At 42.2% G+C, this 22,211-nt stretch overlaps 1 protein-coding gene across 2 annotated transcripts; it reads right to left on the bottom strand.

The window, feature by feature from the left end:
• Positions 1-3,662: 3,662 nt before the first annotated feature.
• LOC148686408 (uncharacterized) lies at positions 3,663-20,787 on the bottom strand. Of its 2 annotated transcripts, XM_088666900.1 has the most exons (6): positions 20,700-20,787; positions 20,165-20,290; positions 16,950-17,075; positions 9,113-9,232; positions 6,712-6,837; positions 3,663-4,062 (listed from the first exon to the last, which is right to left on the bottom strand). In XM_088666900.1, the coding sequence occupies exons 1-6, from the start codon at positions 20,749-20,751 to the stop codon at positions 4,034-4,036; spliced, it is 579 nt and encodes a 192-aa protein (XP_088523026.1). In that variant the 5' UTR covers positions 20,752-20,787; the 3' UTR covers positions 3,663-4,033. The 2 variants fall into 2 exon arrangements, with proteins under 2 accessions (XP_088523026.1, XP_088523025.1); XM_088666899.1 differs by lacking the exon at positions 3,663-4,062 and having other exon boundaries at positions 6,671-6,837.
• Positions 20,788-22,211: the final 1,424 nt, after the last annotated feature.

Raw genomic sequence — 22,211 nt, 5'->3', positions numbered from 1 at the left:
CATCAGACAGATAAGAGAAAGAGAAAAGGAACAACAGTTGCACTTAGGAACACAGTAAGACAAACATCCTGTCTACGTCACTTCCCACTCTGTGGAATCAAAACACATACCCAGTCATGTGATAGACAACAAACCCATGACGGACTGCATACGGGGACTGAATCTCTCAACAATAATACCCTCCTTTTTATTCTGTTCTAGGCCACATTATGTTAGACAATACGTCTGGCACCCAGTTCATATTCAGCATCATTGAATTGTTTGAATATTAACCATTTTCAAGTGTTGCTTTGAAAATTTGAAAATTTGAAAATTTGGCAATGACTTCCCCCATCTAGTAAACACATTGATGTGGAATCATCATAGGGTGCCATTTTGTCCTTTACCTCTGACAAAGAAATGCCTCAGGCCAGCTCTTATAGTATATGTTGTTTCTGTTGTCTTGATTCAAGAAACACGTTGTTCCTTTAAAACCCCTTTTGAGTTTATTTTGTGCATTTTGGATTGTGTTGTTGTTTTATTGCCATCTTAACATGTGGTGTTACAATTTTAGCAGCATGTCAGTATATTATGAGAGGAAGGGGTCCTCGCTTACTCTGGTACACACGATTAAATCCCTGAGGCCTAAAATCTGCAGCTGAAAGGATCAGAGAGCAGATGACTTGAAAAACTGAGATGTAAGGGAGCACTTCAGAGTCACAGTCAAGAATACTGCACCAGAACAAGGCGGCTTCCTAAATGCTTGCACAGAAAGAACAATCTCCTTATTGCTGCTTGCATTTAAGGAGCACCTGCACCTCTGCAGGGAAAACAGTTTGGATTCAAAGCTGTTCCTCAGGTGCTTTGCAGACAACTTAATCTCTCCAGATCCTGTCAGCTGCCCTTGGGATTCCCTGATGGAGAACCTCTGGAGCAGCTGATCCCAGACTGCTCTTTGAAGCTGAGCACCTGTGCTTTGAGAGGTACCTGCACTGCACTTTGCATCCCTGACAATTAGCTGAGAATCAGTGCCATGCCAAACCCAGACACAACATTGCCTGCCCCACACCTGCCAACATGCATGTCATCAAGTGTAGGACATACAGAGTATCCCTGTAAGAGGGAGGGGAAACCCAGGAAAATCTGAAAAGAAACCAGCTATTTTCTTCCTTCTTGCTTGCTCAATCCCCCCCCCAAAAAAACCCCACCATGTTCTGAAAGTCAATGTGCAAAAAGCAAAGAAAGCACCAACAGAGAAAAACATAAGGAAAATACATGAAACATCAAAAAACCTCATTGGACCCAAAGGAGCAGAAGAGGCCTCCTTTGCTTGAAAAAACATTGTCCATCCGCTTCCCATTACATCCATAAACAACCAACAGGAAACTGCTTATTCAACTTCCTGTTTGGCTGCCATGGCGAACGGCTGTGTCCATTACATCTGAGCCTTTTCATGTGGAATTCGAGGAAAATATGGGAGTAATTAACCTCCCAACCAGGGCTGTGGGGGCAGCTCCACCCGCAGATCGTCCGTTACCTGCTGCCCATCTGGAAGGAACGAGAGGGCAGGGGGAGCTCGGTGCGATGCACTGTGCGTTTTTGGCAACTCTCCAAAGTTGTTGCCATGAGCAGAGGACACCTGCTTTTTAAGATGAAATTCGGACTTAATTGACAGGTATGCTCTGGTCTACAGGAGCTAAAGTATTCTGCTAACTGATTCAGCCACCGGGTGCCAAAGATTCAAAGTGGAGGAGGACTATTATTGCAATTGGATTGGTATGTTGGAATGGAGGAGAGGAGATGACCCTCCATTATTTCTCTTTGATATATATTGCATTTGCTGTTTTCTCTGGCAAAGCTCCCCCAAAAGACTGACTCCCTGTCTTTTCAAAATACACAAGCGGGATTGAAAGAATATTTAACTATCATTATGATTATGGTTTAACTATAGCTGATGGTATGAAATTGGACTATGATTTTCGCAATCACTTTCAATGGAGAGAAAAAAAAGAATTTACCAGAGGAGTAATGGTGTTCTTGCTGAAACATCGGTTTATTAGCAGTTGGAATGAGACCAGAAATGACAGAGGGCCAGGTCTTTGTCTTAATTGTGACACATTGAGAATTGACTTTGTGTTGAAGGGAGAGATTTGTCAATTGTGTTATTCAGCTAAATCTGATCATATAGTTTGCATTGTATAATTCTGATTGTATGGCTTAGCCCCCCATATCCCTAAAATGCTTCTTAAAATGCTTTCCTCTTTGCCTCTGCGTCTGTGCACCAAAGTGCGCCAAAGTGTAATAAAAACATTTGATAACAAGACAGAATGCCCTGCTAAGCTATCAAGGCTGGATGACTGTCTTTTGTGATGCTAGCAGTCTGACGCGAAGAGCAGGCAAAGAGCAGGCAAGATAGATAGAAATTCAAGCCCCCACTCAAGGCTGAGTGAGGATGCTACCGGGGTAGCATGAGTCAGCATGTGTTTATGCACAGGACCGGACATGGATCTTCCTTATATGTACTTGTGACCCCCTTTGTGTTTATGAGAAGGACAGGATACGGATTTTCCTAATATGGATTTGTAACCTGTGACCCCCTTGCGTGCGCACATTTACAGAGGAGGGGGAAAGGAGCCCAAGAAGTGTATAAGAAGCTTTGCAAATTTGTGTTTCTTTACTCTTGTCATGAAGCTTGTTCACCAAGAGTCTCTTAAATTTAAGAAATTAAATTCTTTCTCTGAATTCCACCCTCGGTGCCATTATTGGCTGTCTCTGATCCTGCCTGGGCGCAACTTAAAGGACCCTTGGTAGCTAATAAGGCTACAGTGTGTAGAAAGTGAAAAAGAAAGCAGTCGATGAAATTAGAATCACAAAGGGAAAATAAAGGAGAAGAAACTTATTTCACACAGAATTATAAAGGATTAAGCCACTTGCTCAATGAATTCTGAGCCTGTTAAAAATAAATGAAGGATTAACATCAGAAATGTTTTATTGGGATTTTTTGAATTATTCAAGGAATGCAGTACAATGCGAGATCATCACTCTTCAAACTTCAGAGCATGGGAAGTCAGCAAAGATATATAATTTGGCATAAAGTTTGGTCTTTTTTATTGTATCATAATTCGGAATGTATTTAATGTGGTTTTTATTGGATTGTCAAATTGGAAAACTTAATAAATATTTTTTTAAAAAGGGGGGGGAGGAAACTGCTTATTCATTGAGGGCAGCCCATTCCATCAAGCTCTTTTTGCCTTTCTAGAACGCGGCTACAAACATTCATTAAAACTTCCTGTTTCAAGTACTGTATAATGTAGAAAAAGAACATTGCTGTTATCCTGTTCAGCAGACAGGACCATAAACAACAGCAACTTGTGAGAATTCCCTGGACACTTGAACCATTCATTATATTTCCAAATTGTGGAATCTGGGGGCTTTCCAAGAACCTTTGCTGCAAATTAAATTGGCAACACCTGAAATCTAAATAGCATACTATTATACTTACTAACATTTTCATTGTGGCTGTTCTGCCTGCTTGGGACAATTTTGAGCTTCTCCAGCTGCTCATCATATTATCCCTCTTATGACAGGGGAGGGAGAAACCTGCGTTTGTGTCTGGGAACTGGGGAAGAAGGAGTGTTTTGCACCTGGGATTGTGTGCCAGCTCAGTTTGAAGTGAAGGAGGAAGCAGGAGAGCCACAGGGGACTATTAAACACAAACACACACCAGGCCTTGTCCAAGTTCCTTTCAAGCTGAGTTCCCTTCCTTTGAAGCCAAAGAGATTTTTAATTCTACCATATATCAATGAAATAAGCAAGGTAACTTTGCCTCCCAGTTTGCATAGAAAAAGATGACAAAGGACTTGGTCTGCAGAACAGGTATGGTTTTATTAGGAGCACAAAGGAATGAGATAGTTAATTCCTGGAAAGCCTCTCAGTAACCAAAAGTAACACCTGAAAGATGGTTCATCTATCAAATGCTTCAGAATAGCAATAGAAATCGGGCTCCATTCTTTACGAAGACACAGGTGCAACTTAGGAATTTCCTGTCACACTCTCAATAATGTATTATCGGCCTTATTTGCTCTGTCAAAGAGAAGAGAACAAGTGATGTTAAATCTCATGCAATATTCCACCCTCGGGGGGGGGGATATTAAATGAGAAAATTAGAAAAGCCAGAATTTTTGAGCATATATTTCTAACTGGAATGCTTTGTAAAGCAAATATCTTGAAAGATAAAGAAGAATGGTTAGCTTCCCTTCTTGCCATTTGATCTATGCATTCATTCTCTAGGGTTAGTACCCAAAGTTAGTCCAAGTCTGGTTAAAAATTGGCTTGACTAACTGAAGCCCATGAATTTTAATGCTCCACTCTGAATACAACTTGGTTGTCCTTTTCTTAAAGTTGCATCATCATTTTGCATATTAATTAAAATAATTTTTTATATAATTTACATAGATATTCCTTCCCAAAACTTTAAAGTTGTCAGCCCATTTTTTTCTGGAGCAGCAGTCCAAGTTAGGGGTTGGTGGTACTGCTTTGTGGTGACTAACATCATACTTCTAGGGTTGTTTCCCAAGGGTGATGCTTGCAGCCCCAAGGAACCTTCAATGTGGGGTTCTTTAGCGTTCAGTGTTATCCCCATGCTGTTTAATATCTACATGAAATCTGGTCTCTCTTTTTCTCTTTCATTGAAGAGCAGGATGTTTTAATGCCATCACAATCACAGAGGTGTCTGTTGAGGGGCTATATTGATTGAAAATGTCTACACAACCAGATCCGTAGTTGGGTTCCTATTCAGGATATTCGGCAAGCCAACATGTCAATGTTGTGGGATGGAGGATTGGATTGATCATTCCGTGATATTATGCCAGTGGACAATAATTTATTGTATTTTTTGAATAAATGTTTTTTGGGGGGTTAAGCATCTACATGAAAGCATTGAGTGGGGTGATTGAGAGTTCTGGAGTAGATTGTAATGGACTGGATGAGAGGCAACAAAGAAAAGCTCAATACAGATAAGACGGGGGCACTTAGTGGGTGGGAGGTTGCCTGCTCTTGATGGGATCACACTCCCTCTGAAGGAGTGAATACGCAGCTCAGGGGGTATTTCTGGGTCCATTACTGTCATTTGAGGCTCAGGTGGCCTCAGTGGTGGTGATGGCCTCCCATCATCTTCAGTAGGTGGCCCAGCTGCAACCCATCTCTGTAGAGATAGGCTAACTTCTGTTGTCTATGCTCTGACCACTTCAAGGTTAGATTACCGCAATGCCTTATATGTAGGGCTGCCTCTGAAGATGATTTCGTATCCCCACATTGCCAATTAATCTATGCATCCATTTTCAAGGATTGTACCCAAAGTTAGTCCTGCTCTGGATAGATCCACTGAAATTAATAGACTTCACTAACTTAAGTCTGTTAATTTTAATGCTACACTCTGAGCATAACTTAGCTGTATAACTCAGATGCCTTTCCAACAGGTATTTGGAAAAAATTTGTATATTCTAAATATTTTTAATTACCAATGATACATCATTTTATTTAAAAAAAAATTAAGTCATAACACAGTGTATATGTTAACCCTTTGGTCCACACATGTTCCCGCTGTGCTATCTTTATATTATCCCCCCAAAATTTGCCCATTTAACTTGTTCTTCCTGCATTTCATAATTCAGCAATAATTTATACAATTTTGCAATAATATATTCTTATCAGGACAGATCCTGAAGCTGAGGCTCCAATACTTTGGCCACTTCATGAGATGGGAAGACTCCCTGGAAAAGACCCTGATGCTGGGAAAGATGGAGGGCACAAGGAGAAGGGGACAACAGAGGACGAGATGATTGGACAGTGTTCTCGAAGCTACCAACATGAGTTTGACCAAACTGTGGGAGGCAGTGGAAGACAGGAGTGCCTGGCGTGCTCTGGTCCATAGGGTCACGAAGAGTCGGACACAACTAAACGACTAAACATCAACAACAATCTGTACATAACTGTACTTCAATATTTGTCCTTCTTTCTGTACCAAACTTCTTTTTTTATCCAATTTAAATCCCTCAACCAATGAACAAACCATTGAAGACTGCAACCTCCTCTTAAGTTGTTCCCTTGTTTTCATTTTACAGGTTCTTTGGTTCCACTTTAATTGTTCCTGATTATTCTCATTTCTCACTATTTTCCATATTGGCTCGAATATAAGACGCACCCAAATATAAGCCACACCTTTAAAATTCAAGGGGTGTGAGACAAGAACCAAATCTAAGATGCTCCCTTAAAATTGGCAGTGACCACATGGTCGACACTGGGAAATGATGGGGGGGGGGAGACGGCTTGGGAGTCCTGGGTGGGTAGCACGCCATTGTCTCGCAATCCCAATGGCTCTCCTGGGAAGCTGTTCCAGCAGCATATCATAAGGTCGCGATTATAAGCCGCACTTCAAATTTTCCAGATCAGAATTGGGGGAGGCAGAGTGTGACTTATAATTGGGCCAATATGATATTATCTCTCTTCCATGAAACGCTTCTTGTGTTGAATTCCATAAAGAATGAAAGAATGAAACCTTAACTAAGGTGTTGCTCTTTTGCAACTGGAAATGTTTGAAATATAATTGCTTTTTCAAAGCTACTTTCTCGTTCTCCCACTCTGCTTCACAGTAATGAAAATGTCTCACCCTCTGAGCATCTCCAAAATCCCATCAAAACAGTTGTGTTCCATAGCAAAAATTACGGATGCTACCTGTCTTTTTGCAGCAGTACGCATCCTCAGTATTATGGCAGGTCATTCCAGAACCCTCATATTCATCTCTTGAACAACGTGGCTTGCAGTGACCTTTACATTTTTTCTTTTGGGTGTGAGTAGATCCTGGAGAAATATTAGGAATAAAGAAATCAATCCCTCAGTCAAGAGATCATCAGCATCTTGAAGCATTTTGTATACAGAGAAAGCAGCCCATTACATTTCAAAGAAATAGATTTTTTATACTGGGCAAAGGACATAGCTTTTTCCTTTACAGAGGCACAGGTGCAATTTGGGAATTTACACCAGTTTTTTATCTGCTACTTTAACCCTGCTGAAGAAAAGAGAACGTGTTAAATCTCATGCAATAGGCCACATTCAGGAAGAAAGAATAATTAAATAAGATGTATGGCCTTATGGAAAAGCCAGATTCTTGAACCTATATCAACTTTCTAACAGGAATGTTTTGTAAAGGAAATATCTTGTAAGGTAAAGAAGAATAGTCAGATGTCCACATTGCTGATTAATTTCCAGATTCATTCTCAAGGGTTAGTACCCAAAGTTAGCTATACTACAGATAAACCCACTAAAATCAATTCAAATGACTCATTTAAGTTCATTAATTTTAATGCTGATGACTCTGCTCTGAATACAATTTAGTTCTCCTTTTCTTAAAGTTTCAAATTCATTAAAAGACATTCTGAACCATTTGCAATGAATTGCTTCCCAAAAAGTAAGGCTATGTTTTTCAGAGGGAGGGTGGACGAATCACATCATCAAAGAGCCCATTGTGAAATTTCTTTTATGAACTAAATCCATGGGTATATCTGAACGAATATGTCATTCTTCACTCCAGGGCTGGCAGACCTCCTTCGCTCCAGATGTTATTCAGTTACAGTTTCCATCATCCTTGACCTTTGATTCTGGGTGGGGCTTGTGGGAGATGGGACTCCACCCCCTGCAATGCAGGAATCACCACTAAATAATCCCTGAAAGATGGCCATCTAACCTCTGTTTAAAGAACACCAATGAAAGCAAAGTCCAGCACTTTCCAAAGCAGTACATTCAGCTATGAAACAGCTCTTATCATCAAAAAGTGCTTTCCTATGGTCAGAATCACGTTTCTTGCAATGTGCCTGGGTCCACTTTTTTCACTTTTTGAAGATGGCAACAAAGTTTGTCCACTTCCCAGCCACAAGGAAACCACCTGTTCTCCAAGGATTCCCATATATTATATACAGAGGCTGTGAGATTCTATCGGCAATTTCATTTAGTATGTTTGGGTGCAGATCATAAGGCCCTGAAGATTAGAATTCATTCTGAGAAGCTAGGAGTTCCCTTACCACCTGTTTTCCTCTCTTGGGTTACAGCACCCTCTCTGCATCATTCATTCTATTATCACCACATTGTACACTGTTTTCCTTATGGGTGAAGACGGAGGCAAAGTAGGGGCTGAGCAGTAGCACTTTTTCTCCATCACCCAATAGCATCTCTTTGTCTTCTCCCACACAAACCACCTGCTCTTTATTTGTTCTTCCTCTTGCTTTGAATACTACTGTTTATTATCTTTAACCTCTTTTCCAAATCATAAATAATTGAGGCCCATAAATGGGATCCTCCTTAATTAAGGTCCTGGTTGCATGCAGGCCCCTAAGGCACCCCCGCTAGGAGAGTTGTTGCTGGACGTGGACCAAGCTTTAACTGTTAGGCCCCAGGATGGCGCCCAGCTGTTTGGGCCAATCGGGGTGGTTGGTGCGATTCCTGGGGCCTATAAAAGTAGCAGCGTGCTGTCACTGGGAGCACTTGCTTTGCGCTGCCGAACACCCACCCTCCCTCCCTCCCTAATTTTAGGTGGTGTTGCTTTGGCCTTGCTTTGGATTGGGTCACCTGCTTTGGAGCAGGGGCTGGGTAGGAATTTTTCCCATATCGCAGATTTACTGTAGCCACTTGGTTTTCACCTACCCCCTTAGCAATCTTCGGAACTTTGTAAGGTTTGGCGGTTAGGCATTGGCTTATTGAAGTGTGTGAGAGGGGAGGTGCGGCCATCACCTGCCCCTCCATGAATAAGGGTATTCCAGTAAAGGGGTCCTGGATCTCGTCCAAAGTCCGTTTGAGGGGCTAGCGCCATGACAGGACCACAGGAACCCCAGGGTGTGCTTCGGTTGGTCTTCATCGATGTTGCTCCCTCGTTTGGTTTTTACCCTTTCAGATTTCCAGCCAGAGAGGCAGGAGTCAGTTATAGTCTGTTGCCAATGCCTAAGCCAATACCGCTCACTTTGCTGTAATCAATACAGTTGTGGCCTAAATTTTGCCCAATAACTAAAATTACTTGTCAGTGTGAAGTTATTTTCAGGGGAAGGGCTTGGGGGCTTCAAAGCACAACAAAAAATAAGCATGTTACCTTCCTTGTCACAGCAGTAGACCATATCAATAGGGTGGCATCGGCCTGTTGAAGCCACATATTCTGTACTTGAACAAGCTAGTTTACAGCTACCTTCACAGTAATGATTCGGAATGTGTTCTGGAGAAATATTTTGAAGATAGAAATCAATCCCTCAGATGAGAAGACATCACCAACATCTCTAAGAATCTCCTATTCAGTGAAAGCAGTCCATTACATTTTCCACTAAACAAATACAACTTTAATCTTGCCCAAATGGCATACAGCGGTACCTTGGTTCTCAAACTTAATCCGTTCCAGAAGTCATTTCAAAAACCAAAGCGTTCCAAAACCAAGACGTGCTTTCCCATAGAAAGTAATGCAGAATGGATTAATCCATTCCAGACTGTTAAAAACTGTGGGGTGTGAAACACAGAGCAGTCAAATACAACATTCCTAGAGTGGACATAAAAAGGGGATGTCTGGACCAGCCAGTCGGAACTTCCTGTTTTCTCTTGTGCTGGGACAGACTTCCTCTGCATGTGAGCAGAGGTGGGCGTGGCCCCACCTGTGCAGATAACAAAATATCTCAGGGCAGGCAGCCATCTCTCTCTCTGACACCATTCCTCGAAGAAGCAACATCTGCTTAGCCTGAGATGCTCTCTTGGCTTCCAGCTTCCAGCCAAGAGAGGACAAAGGAGCTATCTCCTTATGGGATAGATTCCAGCTGTATATATTTTGTAACTTAAGTCTGCCTTCTGGGATCCATCTGTGAACAGAATGTGTGTGAGTAAACTCTTTAATACTTTTATACAAGACTGTGTCATGTCTAATCTTTTAAGAGGGAATAAAGGGGAATTTACCAGGAAACTTATTTTAGAGGCTTAAACAAGCCTGGCAAAGATGTTATCCACTGTACAAGTTTTAAAAGGGAATGTTACTCTGCTAAATTATAGAACTTGTTAACACAAGTTGGGAAGTGTTGGGATAACATGTACTGTTATCCACGCAGCAGCTGGGGCATAGGGTGAAAAAACCTTTCTGCCCACTAGCAATTCTTAGCTGCATCACAAATGTCTAGCGCGTTTCTGCTGTGTGCCTTCTTGCTTTTAAAGTCTGTAATAAAAGCTTTCTCCCTCTCAGTTCAAACAGCAGAGTGTAAGCAGTGAAATAGTGATTATCAGCCTCTTGCGTCTGTAATAAATCCGAGCAACTCCCAGCTCGTAAAACACAGAAGAATTTATTTAAGAGCCTTCAGCCAGGGGTCGTTAGCTCCATCCCGGCTGATGCCAGCAACGGAACAGACAGGAAAAATACAGTGTTTCACATTACACAGAAAACACAATAACACTAAGCATTTCCGGAAACATGAAACGTCATAGGCCCCATGATGCAGGGCAACTGCTGAGCTATTAACCCTCTCAGCTCACAGGAAGGATATAAAAGCGAACTTCCGGTTTGGCGCCATTAGCCGTCGGCGGGGGATTCCTCGGTCTCCGAGGACCCCAGCGACCCAAAGGAGGGGGGAGTCACGAGGGCACCGCGACCCCCCAGAGAACCCCCGGATTGAGCTTTCCGGGTGCAGAGAATCCAGCTGAGCCCCGTAGAGTTCCGTTCGCTGCCCGGAAAGCACCTTTTTGAGGCGCGCCAAGAGCAGGATGAGCGGGATGGAGCCTTGGGAGATCGCTACCTTTGGGATGCAAAGCCCCGCGCCGGCAGCAAACTGAGCGCTAAATACCTCCAAACGAAGGACTTGTAAGTAAATTTATTATTGGAACAACAAATTGGAACAAAGATCTGGTCCGGGGAGAGGGAATTTAAAAAGGAAACGGAGGTCGTCGTCCCCCGCCACCGAGAAAATATAAGCAGTGATAGAACCCGCAGCCAGCTGCTGGATCGGGACTTTAAAATTCTTTTAAAAATTAAGTTGAACCCCTTCCCTGTGGGGCAGAGCCAAGGGAAGGCACTTGGAGTTTGTGGATCTCTGCAAAAGACTTGTTTTATCTGGAACGAACCCTCCGAAGCCTGGGGGCAGGAGCCTGGGAACAAAGACCAGCCGCCATTGTGTCGTCACCGACAAAGCAGTTATTTACCAAAAGAACTCTTAAATTTCTAAATTAGAAGTGGAAATAACAGGAGGAAAAAGAAAAGTTGGATTATAGATCAAAGGACAAAATATCAAATAAAAGGATTGACGTTAATATTGTATCGGTTTTTTTTAGAATTAAAAATGCTTGCTCTCCAGTGAAATTTGAGCACACAAAGGAACTTGATAGACAAAACAATGAGTCTCCAACTGGACAAAAACTGTATGCAACATCTGCTAGATTTAGTTCAAGAATTGGGCAAGGACGTACAGGAATATAATTGACACAAAGTCTCAAAGAAGAGGTACAATTGCTTCTCCCAAAGGATACTTTAGAATTACAAGATGAGAAGGAAGATGAGCTGCAAACCACAGAACCCAAGCAACTTGTGGGAGAAGTTGTAAAGGACATTGAGTTTACACAGAAGACTTCAGCCCAAGAAAATATTCGGGATGCTCTCAGTGGGAGAGGGAGACCGGAACCTGATCAAGGTCATCCAGACAGAGACTGGGGACTGGTACAAGAGTAGATTTGGGGGAGACAAGAAGAAGAATGTTGGGAAAGGGAGTTGGAGACAGAGACTGGAACAGCAGAAAGAGAAGGGGGGAGAGGGGGGAGGCATGGAGTGGGCAAGAGACGGAGTGGGGTGAATATTAAAAGAAATTTTAAATAGGGGATGGATTAACTGGTATGGACAACGAACTGGTACAAAAACTGGTCAATGTTTGCAGGGAATTGCCAATCAGGGGAAGGAGGGGGGTGTTAAAAAATAGGGTGAATTAAATTAAAGGTGATATCTTTATGGATAATTAATTGGGAATATTTTTTAGAGAAATTAGAGGCTAAGGGTTTTTTTGTAGATGGAGTATATTTCTTATTTCTCTTTTCTTTCTTTTTTCCTTTTATAGAAAGTAAGTAGGAGAAGATATTAATTAATTATGTAATTGTTTAGATCAGAAATATGCAAATTGGGAAAACTGCAGAAGTTGGGTTTAAAATGAACTCAGGAAGGGAGGGACAGGGAAGTCGATGTTATGTTAAGGAATATTAGATAAGATTGAATATTTTTGTGCTTTGTTTTTGTGGGTTTTTAATTTTTTTCCTCTTTTTTGTTCGCTTTTTTTTCTATTTTTTTCTTTTTTCTTTTTTGTGCCTTTGCTCTTTTTTGTCTTTTTTCCCTTGATTAATTGACTATGAGTATCAATTTGTGATAAATGTTTAAATGGAAAATCTTTAATAAAAATTATTATAAAAATCAAAAAAGTCTGTAATAAAAGCTTTCTCCCTCTCAGTTCAAACAGCAGAGTGTAAGCAGCGAAATAGCGATTATCAGCCTCTTGCGTCTGTAATAAATCCGAGCGACTCCCAGCTCATAAAACACAGAAGAATTCATTTAAGAGCCTTCAGCCAGGGATCGTTAGATCCATCCCGGCTGAAGCCAGCAACGGAACAGACAGGAAAAATACAGCGTTTCACATTACACAGAAAACACAATAGCACTCATCATTTCCAGAAACATGAAACGTCATAGGCCCTGTGATGCAGGGCGACTGCTGAAATATTAACCCTCTCAGCTCACAGGAAGGATATAATTAAACAATATATCCTCTCCTGCCTACCTGAACATTCCCATAAAAACAACTCCTAAAACAGCAATTTAACAATTTAACATGAATTGTACTATCTAACGAGACCATTGATCCATAAAATGAAAGCAATAAACAATGTACTGCAGTAACACAATCAATCAATCAATCAATCAGTACAGTAGCTGAACTGGGTTCCACACAATCACACAAACAAAAGGCGCAAAAACAAAAAAGCAAAATAAATAGCAAAAACAGACAGAAACCCAACATAAAACGGAAATATGGCACTCAAATCGGAATTGTAGCACTCAAAACAGAGCACATTCAGCTTTCAGAAAAAGTTCACAAACCGGAACACTTACTTCCAGGTTTGCAGTGCTTGGATTCCAAGTTGTTTGAGTACCAAGGCGTTTGAGAACCAAGGTACCACTGTTGTATCAATTGAGATAATACTTCGATCAAGGTAGAGCTGCAAAGGACACCCAAATGGGCTAGTTATATATTTCTTGGATCAATATTTCTTCATGGATCAATGCCTTGTCGCGGCGAAGGGGCTTGAATAACTCAGAGAAGCTATGAGCTATGCCATGCAGGGCCACCCAAGATGGACAGATCATAGTGGAGAGTTTTGACTAAACGTGATCCACCTGGAGAAGGAACTGGCAAGCCACTCCAGTATCCCTGCCAAGAAAACTCCATGGACAAAGACAACAGGCATATAAAAGTTATGACGCTGGAAGATGAGCCCCTCAGGTCGGAAGGCGTCCAACATGCTACTGAGGAAGAGCGGAGGACAAGTACAAGTAGATTCAGAGCTGATGAAGCGGCTGGGCCAAAGCCGAAAGGACGCTCAGTTGCGGATATGCCTGGAAGCGAAAGGAAAGTCCGATGCTGTAAAGAAAAATATTGCATAGGAACCTGGAATGTAAGAACCATGAATAGAGGTAAGCTGGATGTAGTCAAAAATGAGATGACAAGAATAAATATCGACATCCTGGGCATCAGTGAACTAAAATGGAAGGGAATGGGTGAATTCAGTTCGGGTGACTATCATATCTACTACTGTGGGCAAGAATCCTGTAGAAGAAATGGAGTGGCCCTCATAGTCAACAAAAGAGTGGCAAAAGCTGTAATGGGATGCAATCTCAAAAATGACAGAATGATCTCGATACGAATCCAAGGCAGACCTTTTAACATCACAGTAATCCAAGTTTATGCACCAACTACCGGTGCTGAAGAAAGTGAAATTGACCAATTCTATGAAGACCTACAACACCTTCTAGAAATGACACCAAAGAAGGATGTTCTTCTCATTACAGGGGATTGGAATGCTAAAGTAGGGAATCAAGAGATAAAAGGAACAACTGGCAAGTTTGGCCTTGGAGTTCAAAACGAAGCAGGGCAAAGGCTAATAGAGTTCTGTCAAGAGAACAAGCTGGTCATCACAAACACTCTTTTCCAACAACACAAGAGACGACTCTACACATGGATATCACCAAATGGGCAGCATCGAAATCAGATTGATTATATTCTCTGCAGCCAAAGATGGAGAAGCTCTATACAGTCAGCAAAAACAAGACCTGGAGCTGACTGTAACTCAGATCATCAGCTTCTTATAGCAAAATTCCAGCTTAAACTGAAGAAAGTAGGAAAAACCACTGGGCCAGTAAGATACAATCTGAATCAAATCCCTTATGAATACACAGTGGAAGTGAGGAACAGGTTTAAGGATTTAGATTTGGTGGACAGAGTGCCTGAAGAACTATGGATGGAGGCTCGTAACATTATACAGGAGGCAGCAACGAAAACCATCCCAAGGAAAAGGAAATGCAAGAAGGCAAAATGGCTGTCCAACGAGGCCTTACGAATAGCGGAGGAGAGGAGGCAAGCAAAATGCAAGGGAGATAGGGAAAGATACAGGAAACTGAATGCAGATTTCCAAAAAATAGCAAGGAGAGATAAGAGGGTCTTCTTAAATGAGCAATGCAAAGAAATAGAGGAAAACAATAGAATGGGGAAAACCAGAGATCTGTTCAAGAAAATTGGAGATATGAAAGGAACATTTCGTACAAAGATTACCATAATCAAGGACAAAAGTGGTAAGGACCTAACAGAAGCAGAAGACATCAAGAAGAGGTGGCAAGAATACACAGAGGAATTATACCAGAAAGATATGGAGGTCTCGTACACCCCAGGTAGTGTGGTTGCTGACCTTGAGCCAGACATCTTGGAGAGTGAAGTCAAATGGGCCTTAGAAAGCACTGCTAATAACAAAACCAGTGGAAGTGATGATATTCCAGCTGAACTATTTAAAATTTTAAAAGATGATGCTGTTAAGGTGCTACACCCAATATGCCAGCAAGTTTGGAAAACTCAGCAATGGCCAGAGGATTGGAGAAGATCAGTCTACATCCCAATTCCAAAGAAGGGCAGTGCCAAAGAATGCTCCAACTACCGCACAATTGCGCTCATTTCACACGCTAGCAAGGTTATGCTTAAAATTCTACAAGGCAGGCTTAGGCAGTATGTGGACCGAGAACTCCCAGAAGTGCAAGCTGGATTTCGAAAGGGCAGAGGAACCAGAGACCAGATAGCAAACATGCGCTGGATTATGGAGAAAGCTAGAGAGTTCCAGAAAAACGTCTACTTCTGCTTCATTGACTATGCAAAAGCCTTTGACTGTGTCGACCACAGCAAACTATGGCAAGTTCTTAAAGAAATGGGAGTGCCTGATCACCTCATCTGTCTCCTGAGAAATCTCTATGTGGGACAAGAAGCTACAGTTAGAACTGGATATGGAACAACTGATTGGTTCAAAATTGGGAAAGGAGTACGACAAGGTTGTATATTGTCTCCCTGCTTATTTAACTTATATGCAGAATTCATCATGCGAAAGGCTGGACTAGATGAATCCCAAGCAGGAATTAAGATTGCCGGAAGAAATATCAACAACCTCAGATATGCAGATGACACAACCTTGATGGCAGAAAGTGAGGAGGAATTAAAGAACCTTTTAATGAGGGTGAAAGAGGAGAGCGCAAAATATGGTCTGAAGCTCAACATCAAAAAAACCAAGATCATGGCCACTGGTCCCATCACCTCCTGGCAAATAGAAGGGGAAGAAATGGAGGCAGTGAGAGATTTTATTTTCTTGGGCTCCTTGATCACTGCAGATGGTGACAGCAGTCACGAAATTAAAAGACGCCTGCTTCTTGGGAGAAAAGCAATGACAAACCTAGACAGCATCTTAAAAAGCAGAGACATCACCTTGCCGACAAAGGTCCGTATAGTTAAAGCTATGGTTTTCCCAGTAGTGATGTATGGAAGTGAGAGCTGGACCATAAAGAAGGCTGATCGCCGAAGAATTGATGCTTTTGAATTATGGTGCTGGAGGAGACTCTTGAGAGTCCCATGGACTGCAAGAAGATCAAACCTATCCATTCTTAAGGAAATCAGCCCTGAGTGCTCCCTGGAAGGACAGATCGTGAAGCTGAGGCTCCAATACTTTGGCCACCTCATGAGAAGAGAAGAATCCTTGGAAAAGACCCTGATGTTGGGAAAGATGGAGGGCACAAGGAGAAGGGGACGACAGAGGACAAGATGGTTGGACAGTGTTCTCGAAGCTACGAACATGAGTTTGACCAAACTACGGGAGGCAGTGCAAGACAGGAGTGCCTGGCGTGCTCTGGTCCATGGGGTCACGAAGAGTCGGACACGACTAAACGACTAAACAACAACAACATATATTTCTTATTTTACTGCAGCCCTGTTGTTTGACAAACCTTTATATTTTGCCCAGGACAGTAATCAGCATCAAAAAGAGAACTAGAGGGAAATAGGTCTTCATAGATGAATGCTAGAGTCACATAAGTCATCTTGACTGAAAGATATTGCAGAAAGAGAATGAAAGCATCCTCTGTTTATATTTCCTAAGGGAATGATGATATGCCTAGGGGCAGGCAGCAGAGAAGTTTTCAGGAGGAAGGAAAGTGTCTCCTAAGGATATCCTTGCAAGCTCTTAGTAATCACAACATCCTTTTCTTTCTGTCTGGTTATCAACTGAACTGCATTACTGAAGCCTTATCTCCTGCAGCAGTAAACTTATGCTGCCTCTGTGTGGTGACTGAAACTGGGGTCAACTTCCACAAAGTGTTTATCTCATCTCATATTCCCAACAATTACCTATCTTACTACAACAGTAGACATCATCAGGATTATTGCAGCGGTCTAATGAAGCCACATAGTCCCCTTCTGAACATGATCGTAAGCAGCGACCTTCACAGTCATCATTCAGGGTGGGAGTGGATCCTGGAGAAATATTATGAAGAGAGAAATCAATTCTTCAGATGAGAGGAGACCACCAACATCTCTAAGCATTTCTTAATCAGTGAAAGCAATCCATTACAGTGGTACCTCGGGTTAAGAACTTAATTCGTTCTGGAGGTCTGTCCTTAACCTGAAACTGTTCTTAACCTGAGGTACCACTTTAGCTAATGGGGCCTCCCGCTGCCGCAGCACCACCATCATGTGATTTCTGTTCTCATCCTGAAGTAAAGTTCTTAACCCGAAGTACTATTTCTGGGTTAGCGGAGTCTGTAAGCTGAAGCTTCTGTAACCTGAAGTGTCTGTAACCCGAAGTACCACTATATGACATAGTATCAAACGGGCTAATATATTTAGCATGCCAGAACAAACAAAGGACACCCAAATGGCCAGTTGGACAAACGTTCTTTGACTACAGTCCTGTGGGTAGATGGCCCTTTATAGTTTTCCAGAAAGATCGGCAACATCAATAAGAGAACCAGAGGGGCTATGGGTTGGGTCAACTTGTTGAGCTCCAAGCGCCCATTAAAGCAAGCAGACAGTGGTGGGTCAGCACTTTATTGACCAGGGGCTGCCTGGCTTAAGGAGAGCAGTAGCTGACCAATGAGACACAATGACCTTAGGCTAATCAGGTTGAGCTTATGACTCATAACTGCTCCCTCCCACACTGTTTTTGCTCCGTTAGCAGCACTGAAGTGACCTGCCTGGGGCACCAACGTAGTCGGTCAGGCTGATTTTGGAACAGACGTGTCAGGATTGCGCTGTCACACAGCAAATTTTGGCATACTTACACAGGAGTAAGACCTCTAGAAGTCAGTGAGATTTATTCCCAAGTAAGCATGCAGCAGTTCACACCATAGGAAATATGGATCAATTTACACCCTTGAGCCCTGGCAAAAGTGGCAAATCAGTGCAACCTTGACAGGTGCCAGCCTGCAGGGAAGCAGGAATGTAATGGGACTATTATTTCCCTTGATCCGGACACTGGACTTCTCTTGATGCAGCCCAGAATTGCATTAGCTTTTTTCCTGCTGCATCACAGTGTCATGTTAAATTTGTTGTCTACTAGAAAAAAATTGTTGTCTACCCCTAAATCCTTTGCAGATGTACTACTGCCAAGCCAGATGTAACCAATTCTATATTTGTGCATCGGATTACTCCTGCCTAAGGGTAGAACCTAACATTTGCCCCTAATGAAATTCATTTAAGTCTTTTGGTTGAGTTCTCCAAATGGTAGAAGTCAACTGCAATCCTGATTCGATATTCTGAGGTGTTAGTTACCCCTACCAATTTGGTGTCATCTGCAGATTTCATGAACTTCTATGAAGATTTCTATGCCTTCATCCAAGTCATGCTGAGCAACACCAGGCCTAGGAAAGAACCCACTTATCACTTTTCCCAGGATGGCAAGGGGTTTGTCAAAAGCCTTACTGAAATCAAGACATACTCTATTCACAGCATTCCTCTGATCTACCAAGCTTCCCACTGTATCAAACGATAGTTGACAAAAAAATTGACTGAAAAAAAAAATAAGATTTCGATGGGAATACCCTGAAGGTGTATTATTCTATTATAAGGATGAAAAATTTAAGATCAAAACAGAGCAGGAGATGAAGGAATTTGGAAAAAGCCATAAAGAGTTGGGGAAAATACAAATAGCGGAAGAGGAACCTGATGGAGATGAATAAGAAATTGAACAGGGGGAAAATATATATTTAATGATAAGAGAGTGAAAAATTAATCTTAGTAGGTACTCATGCCCCGATTGAGAGGAACGTAGAAATCTTGCAAAAATTGGAAGAAAATTTGGTAGATTATATGGATAATAAATTCCAATGATGGGAGACTCTAACGGGGTTCCTTCTATTGAAATGGATAGATTTTTCAGGTTTGGAAACTGTAGCAAATTCCAGTAGTGGATGAAAAAATTGGATATAAGGAAACAGCTAAATTAATAGTAAAAATCCGACAGTAGGGTGAAGAAACATTCCGAAAACAAATATGTAAAGTATATTAGTAAGATATGTTGAATGTATGAATATTAGCAAAATGAATCTACAGTCGTACCTCGGGTTACGAACACCTCAGTTTGCGAACAGTTCGGGTTACAAACTGCGCGAACCCGGAAGTGTTTGCGCCGCCCGCGCGTGCGCAAAGCGTGAAAATTGCAAAAATCGCGCTTTGCGCATGCGCAAAATGGCGCTGCGCGTCGCGTTCGGGTTACGAACTATTCGGGTTACGAACTGCGATCCGGAACGGATTGCGTTCGTAACCCGAGGTATTACTGTAACCTCATAACTAGATTTTAGAAAACATTTAATTATAACAAGATAACAGGCTATGAACTTTAAAACATAACATAGGGTATGGAGGAAGTTTATTAATTTGGTACAGTAAATATATGATTGATTACAAGTCAGGTTACATATGTACATTCAATGTTATGTTTATAATTCGTGAAAGAGAGAGGCAAATTAAAACGAACTGTGAAAACAACATCTGCGAAAAAGGGAAAGCTGACAGAAGGAAGACAGACGAAAGAAGAATGGAAGTCCAATATATAAAGTTGAAAAGAAAGTGGACTTAATAGTATTTTTACTTTTGTTTCTAGCTTTATGGATTTTTTCTTTTTCTTTTTTATTCAATTGGAATTTTAAGTATATGTAAAGCCATGATAAATGTTAAAGGAATAAGGAATGAATATAGAAATGGAAAATACAATGAACATAGAAATGGGAAAACTTAAAAAAAATTATTGCCAAAAAAGAAATAAGATTCATCTGCCATGACTTGTTTCTTTTGAGAAACCCCTGCCAGTTTTCAGTAACGATGGCATCCTTTTCAATATGCTCACAGATCCACTGTTTTATTATCTTTTCTAATGGGTGTTGAGCAGTTTCACCTTCCCTCCGTCACACAATAGCACCTCTCTGCCTTCTCCACAAAGAGCCCCTGATCCTAATTTGCTCTTCCACTTGCTTTGAACAGAGCCACACAAAACCCTGCTTCTTATCTTTTCACCACTTATCCGAATCATAATTATTGCAACTCATAATAACACTTTAGCACCTTACCGAACTCTTCGCAGCAGAAGACGTGACCAGAGTCCGGGCAGGGGTCCAATGGAGACTCATATTCTCCAGCTGAACAGCGTCGCTTGCAGACACCATTACAAAGGCGTTTTCTGGTGGTAGTTGGTCCTGGCGAAATATTATGAAGATATAAATCAATCCCTCGGGTGAAAAGAGATTACCAAAATCTCTATGCATTCCCTATTGTATATGTGAATGGAGCTAGGGCCCCAAGGGTTGCATGAGCTGAACATGAGTTAACAGTGTGACGCAGCAGCAAAATGAAAAGCTTGTGCTATTGTAGGCTGCATCAACAGAAGTATATACATTGCAGGCGGTTGGGCTAGATACTGCCCTTCCAACTCTACAATGCTACGATTCTATTCAGCAAAAGCAGACCATTCCATTTCCCACTTAATCAGGAAATAGAAGTTCAATCTTACACAGATGACATATTTCAGGCAGTGCAAATCAGCCAATGGGCTAGTTAGGGAGGTCTTCTTGGAGTTCTGTGGATGGACAGCCCTTTAGATTTTACCTGGGACTGACAGCAGCACCAAAAGGAGAAGTAGAGGGGCAGAGGTCTTCATGGCTGAATGCTGGAGCCACCAGAGTTGCCTTCTAGCTCAAAGATATTGCAGAGAGAGAAAGGTTCCTCTATTTGTACTTCCTAAGGGAATGGTGAGAGGAAGCTTTCGGGGGGAGGAAAGGACTGTGTGTTCCAAACATTCTGCTAATGATATTCATAGCTACCATTCACCCTTTCAGTTTTGGATAATTAATTCTTGCTCCCTTGGATAATTAATTCTTGCTCCTTGCTAATGATATTGTCAGGGGGTTGATGCGGCTAATCTCGAGTAAAGGCCGCACTGTCTTTATGAGTTTTATTGTGCATACTATTTACAGTGTAGAGATAACAGAGAACATGACCTCCTAGACTGATTCAGAACCTGGCAATGGCTGCCTCCTGCTTTTCAGCCAGCATAAAAGCCTGGGCACCCCAAAACACCGCCCCTTCGTCCTACGTAGAATTATAGAATCATAGAGTTGGAAGAGACCACAAGGGCCATCCAGTCCAACCCCCTCCAAGCAGGAAACACCATCAAAGCATTCTTGACATATGCCTGTCAAGCCTCCGCTTAAAGACCTCCAAAGAAGGAGACTCCACCACACTCCTTGGTAGCAAATTCCACTGCCGAACCGCTCTTACTGTCAGGAAGTTCTTCCTAATGTTGAGGTGGAATCTTCTTTCTTGTAGTTTGAATCCATTGCTCCGTGTCCGCTTCTCTGGAGCAGCAGAAAACAACCTTTCTCCCTCCTCTATATGACATCCTTTTATATATTTGAACATGGCTATCATATCACCCCTTAACCTTCTCTTCTCCAGGCTAAACATACCCAGCTCCCTAAGCCGTTCCTCATAAGGCATCGTTTCCAGGCATAGCTGCCAAGTTATCCCTTTTTTAAAAGGATTTTCCATTATGCTGAATAGGCTTCCTCGCGAGAAAAGGGAAAACTTGGCAGCTATGTTTCCAGGCCTTTGACCATTTTGGTTGCCCTCCTCTGGACACGTTCCAGCTTGTCAGTATCCTTCTTGAACTGTGGTGCCCAGAACTGGACACAGTACTCCAGGTGAGGTTTGACCAGAGCAGAATACGCATGCCTCAATTCGAGCGCTGGAAGGAAAGGTTTCCCCTCTTGCTGGCTGGGGCGGCGCCTGGGCTCCGACGTCTCACTGAGTCCTTCATCCACTGACCCTCGACCAGAGCAGTGCCAGGGCTCTGACACATCTCTGAGCCCTTCCTGCACTCTCTGTTCTCCATAGCGTTGCCACGGCTCAGACACCTTACTGAGCCCTCTCTCTAAACCGCTCCATTCCTCATTCCCTCCTCCCGACTCGCTGCTTGTACTGTTGCTGGGTGAAGTGCTGGTCAGGATGACGGGGGGAGGCTCCCTGTAAGGAGTCCCCCTGACAGATATTCATGTCTATTATGTACCCTTTTAGTTTTGATTGATTAATTCTCATTCTATCTCTTCCTCTAAAGTATTG

The sequence above is a fragment of the Zootoca vivipara genome, chromosome 3 (genome assembly GCF_965207765.1).
Source record: "Zootoca vivipara chromosome 3, rZooViv2.hap1.1, whole genome shotgun sequence".
Lineage (NCBI taxonomy): Eukaryota > Metazoa > Chordata > Lepidosauria > Squamata > Lacertidae > Zootoca > Zootoca vivipara.
This window is presented reverse-complemented; position numbering and strand designations above follow the sequence as displayed.

Bases quoted from the DNA above. Each gene is read 5' to 3' on its own strand.
- LOC148686408 (XM_088666899.1), bottom strand. From the start codon at position 20,751: ATGAAGACCTCTGCCCCTCTACTTCTCCTTTTGGTGCTGCTGTCAGTC. The intron at 20,291-20,699 runs GTAAAATCTAAA...ATATTTCGCCAG, and splicing joins GGTGCTGCTGTCAGTCCCAG to GACCAACTACCACCAGAAAA. The intron at 6,838-9,112 runs GTAACATGCTTA...ATATTTCTCCAG, and splicing joins CTACTGCTGTGACAAGGAAG to GATCTACTCACACCCAAAAG.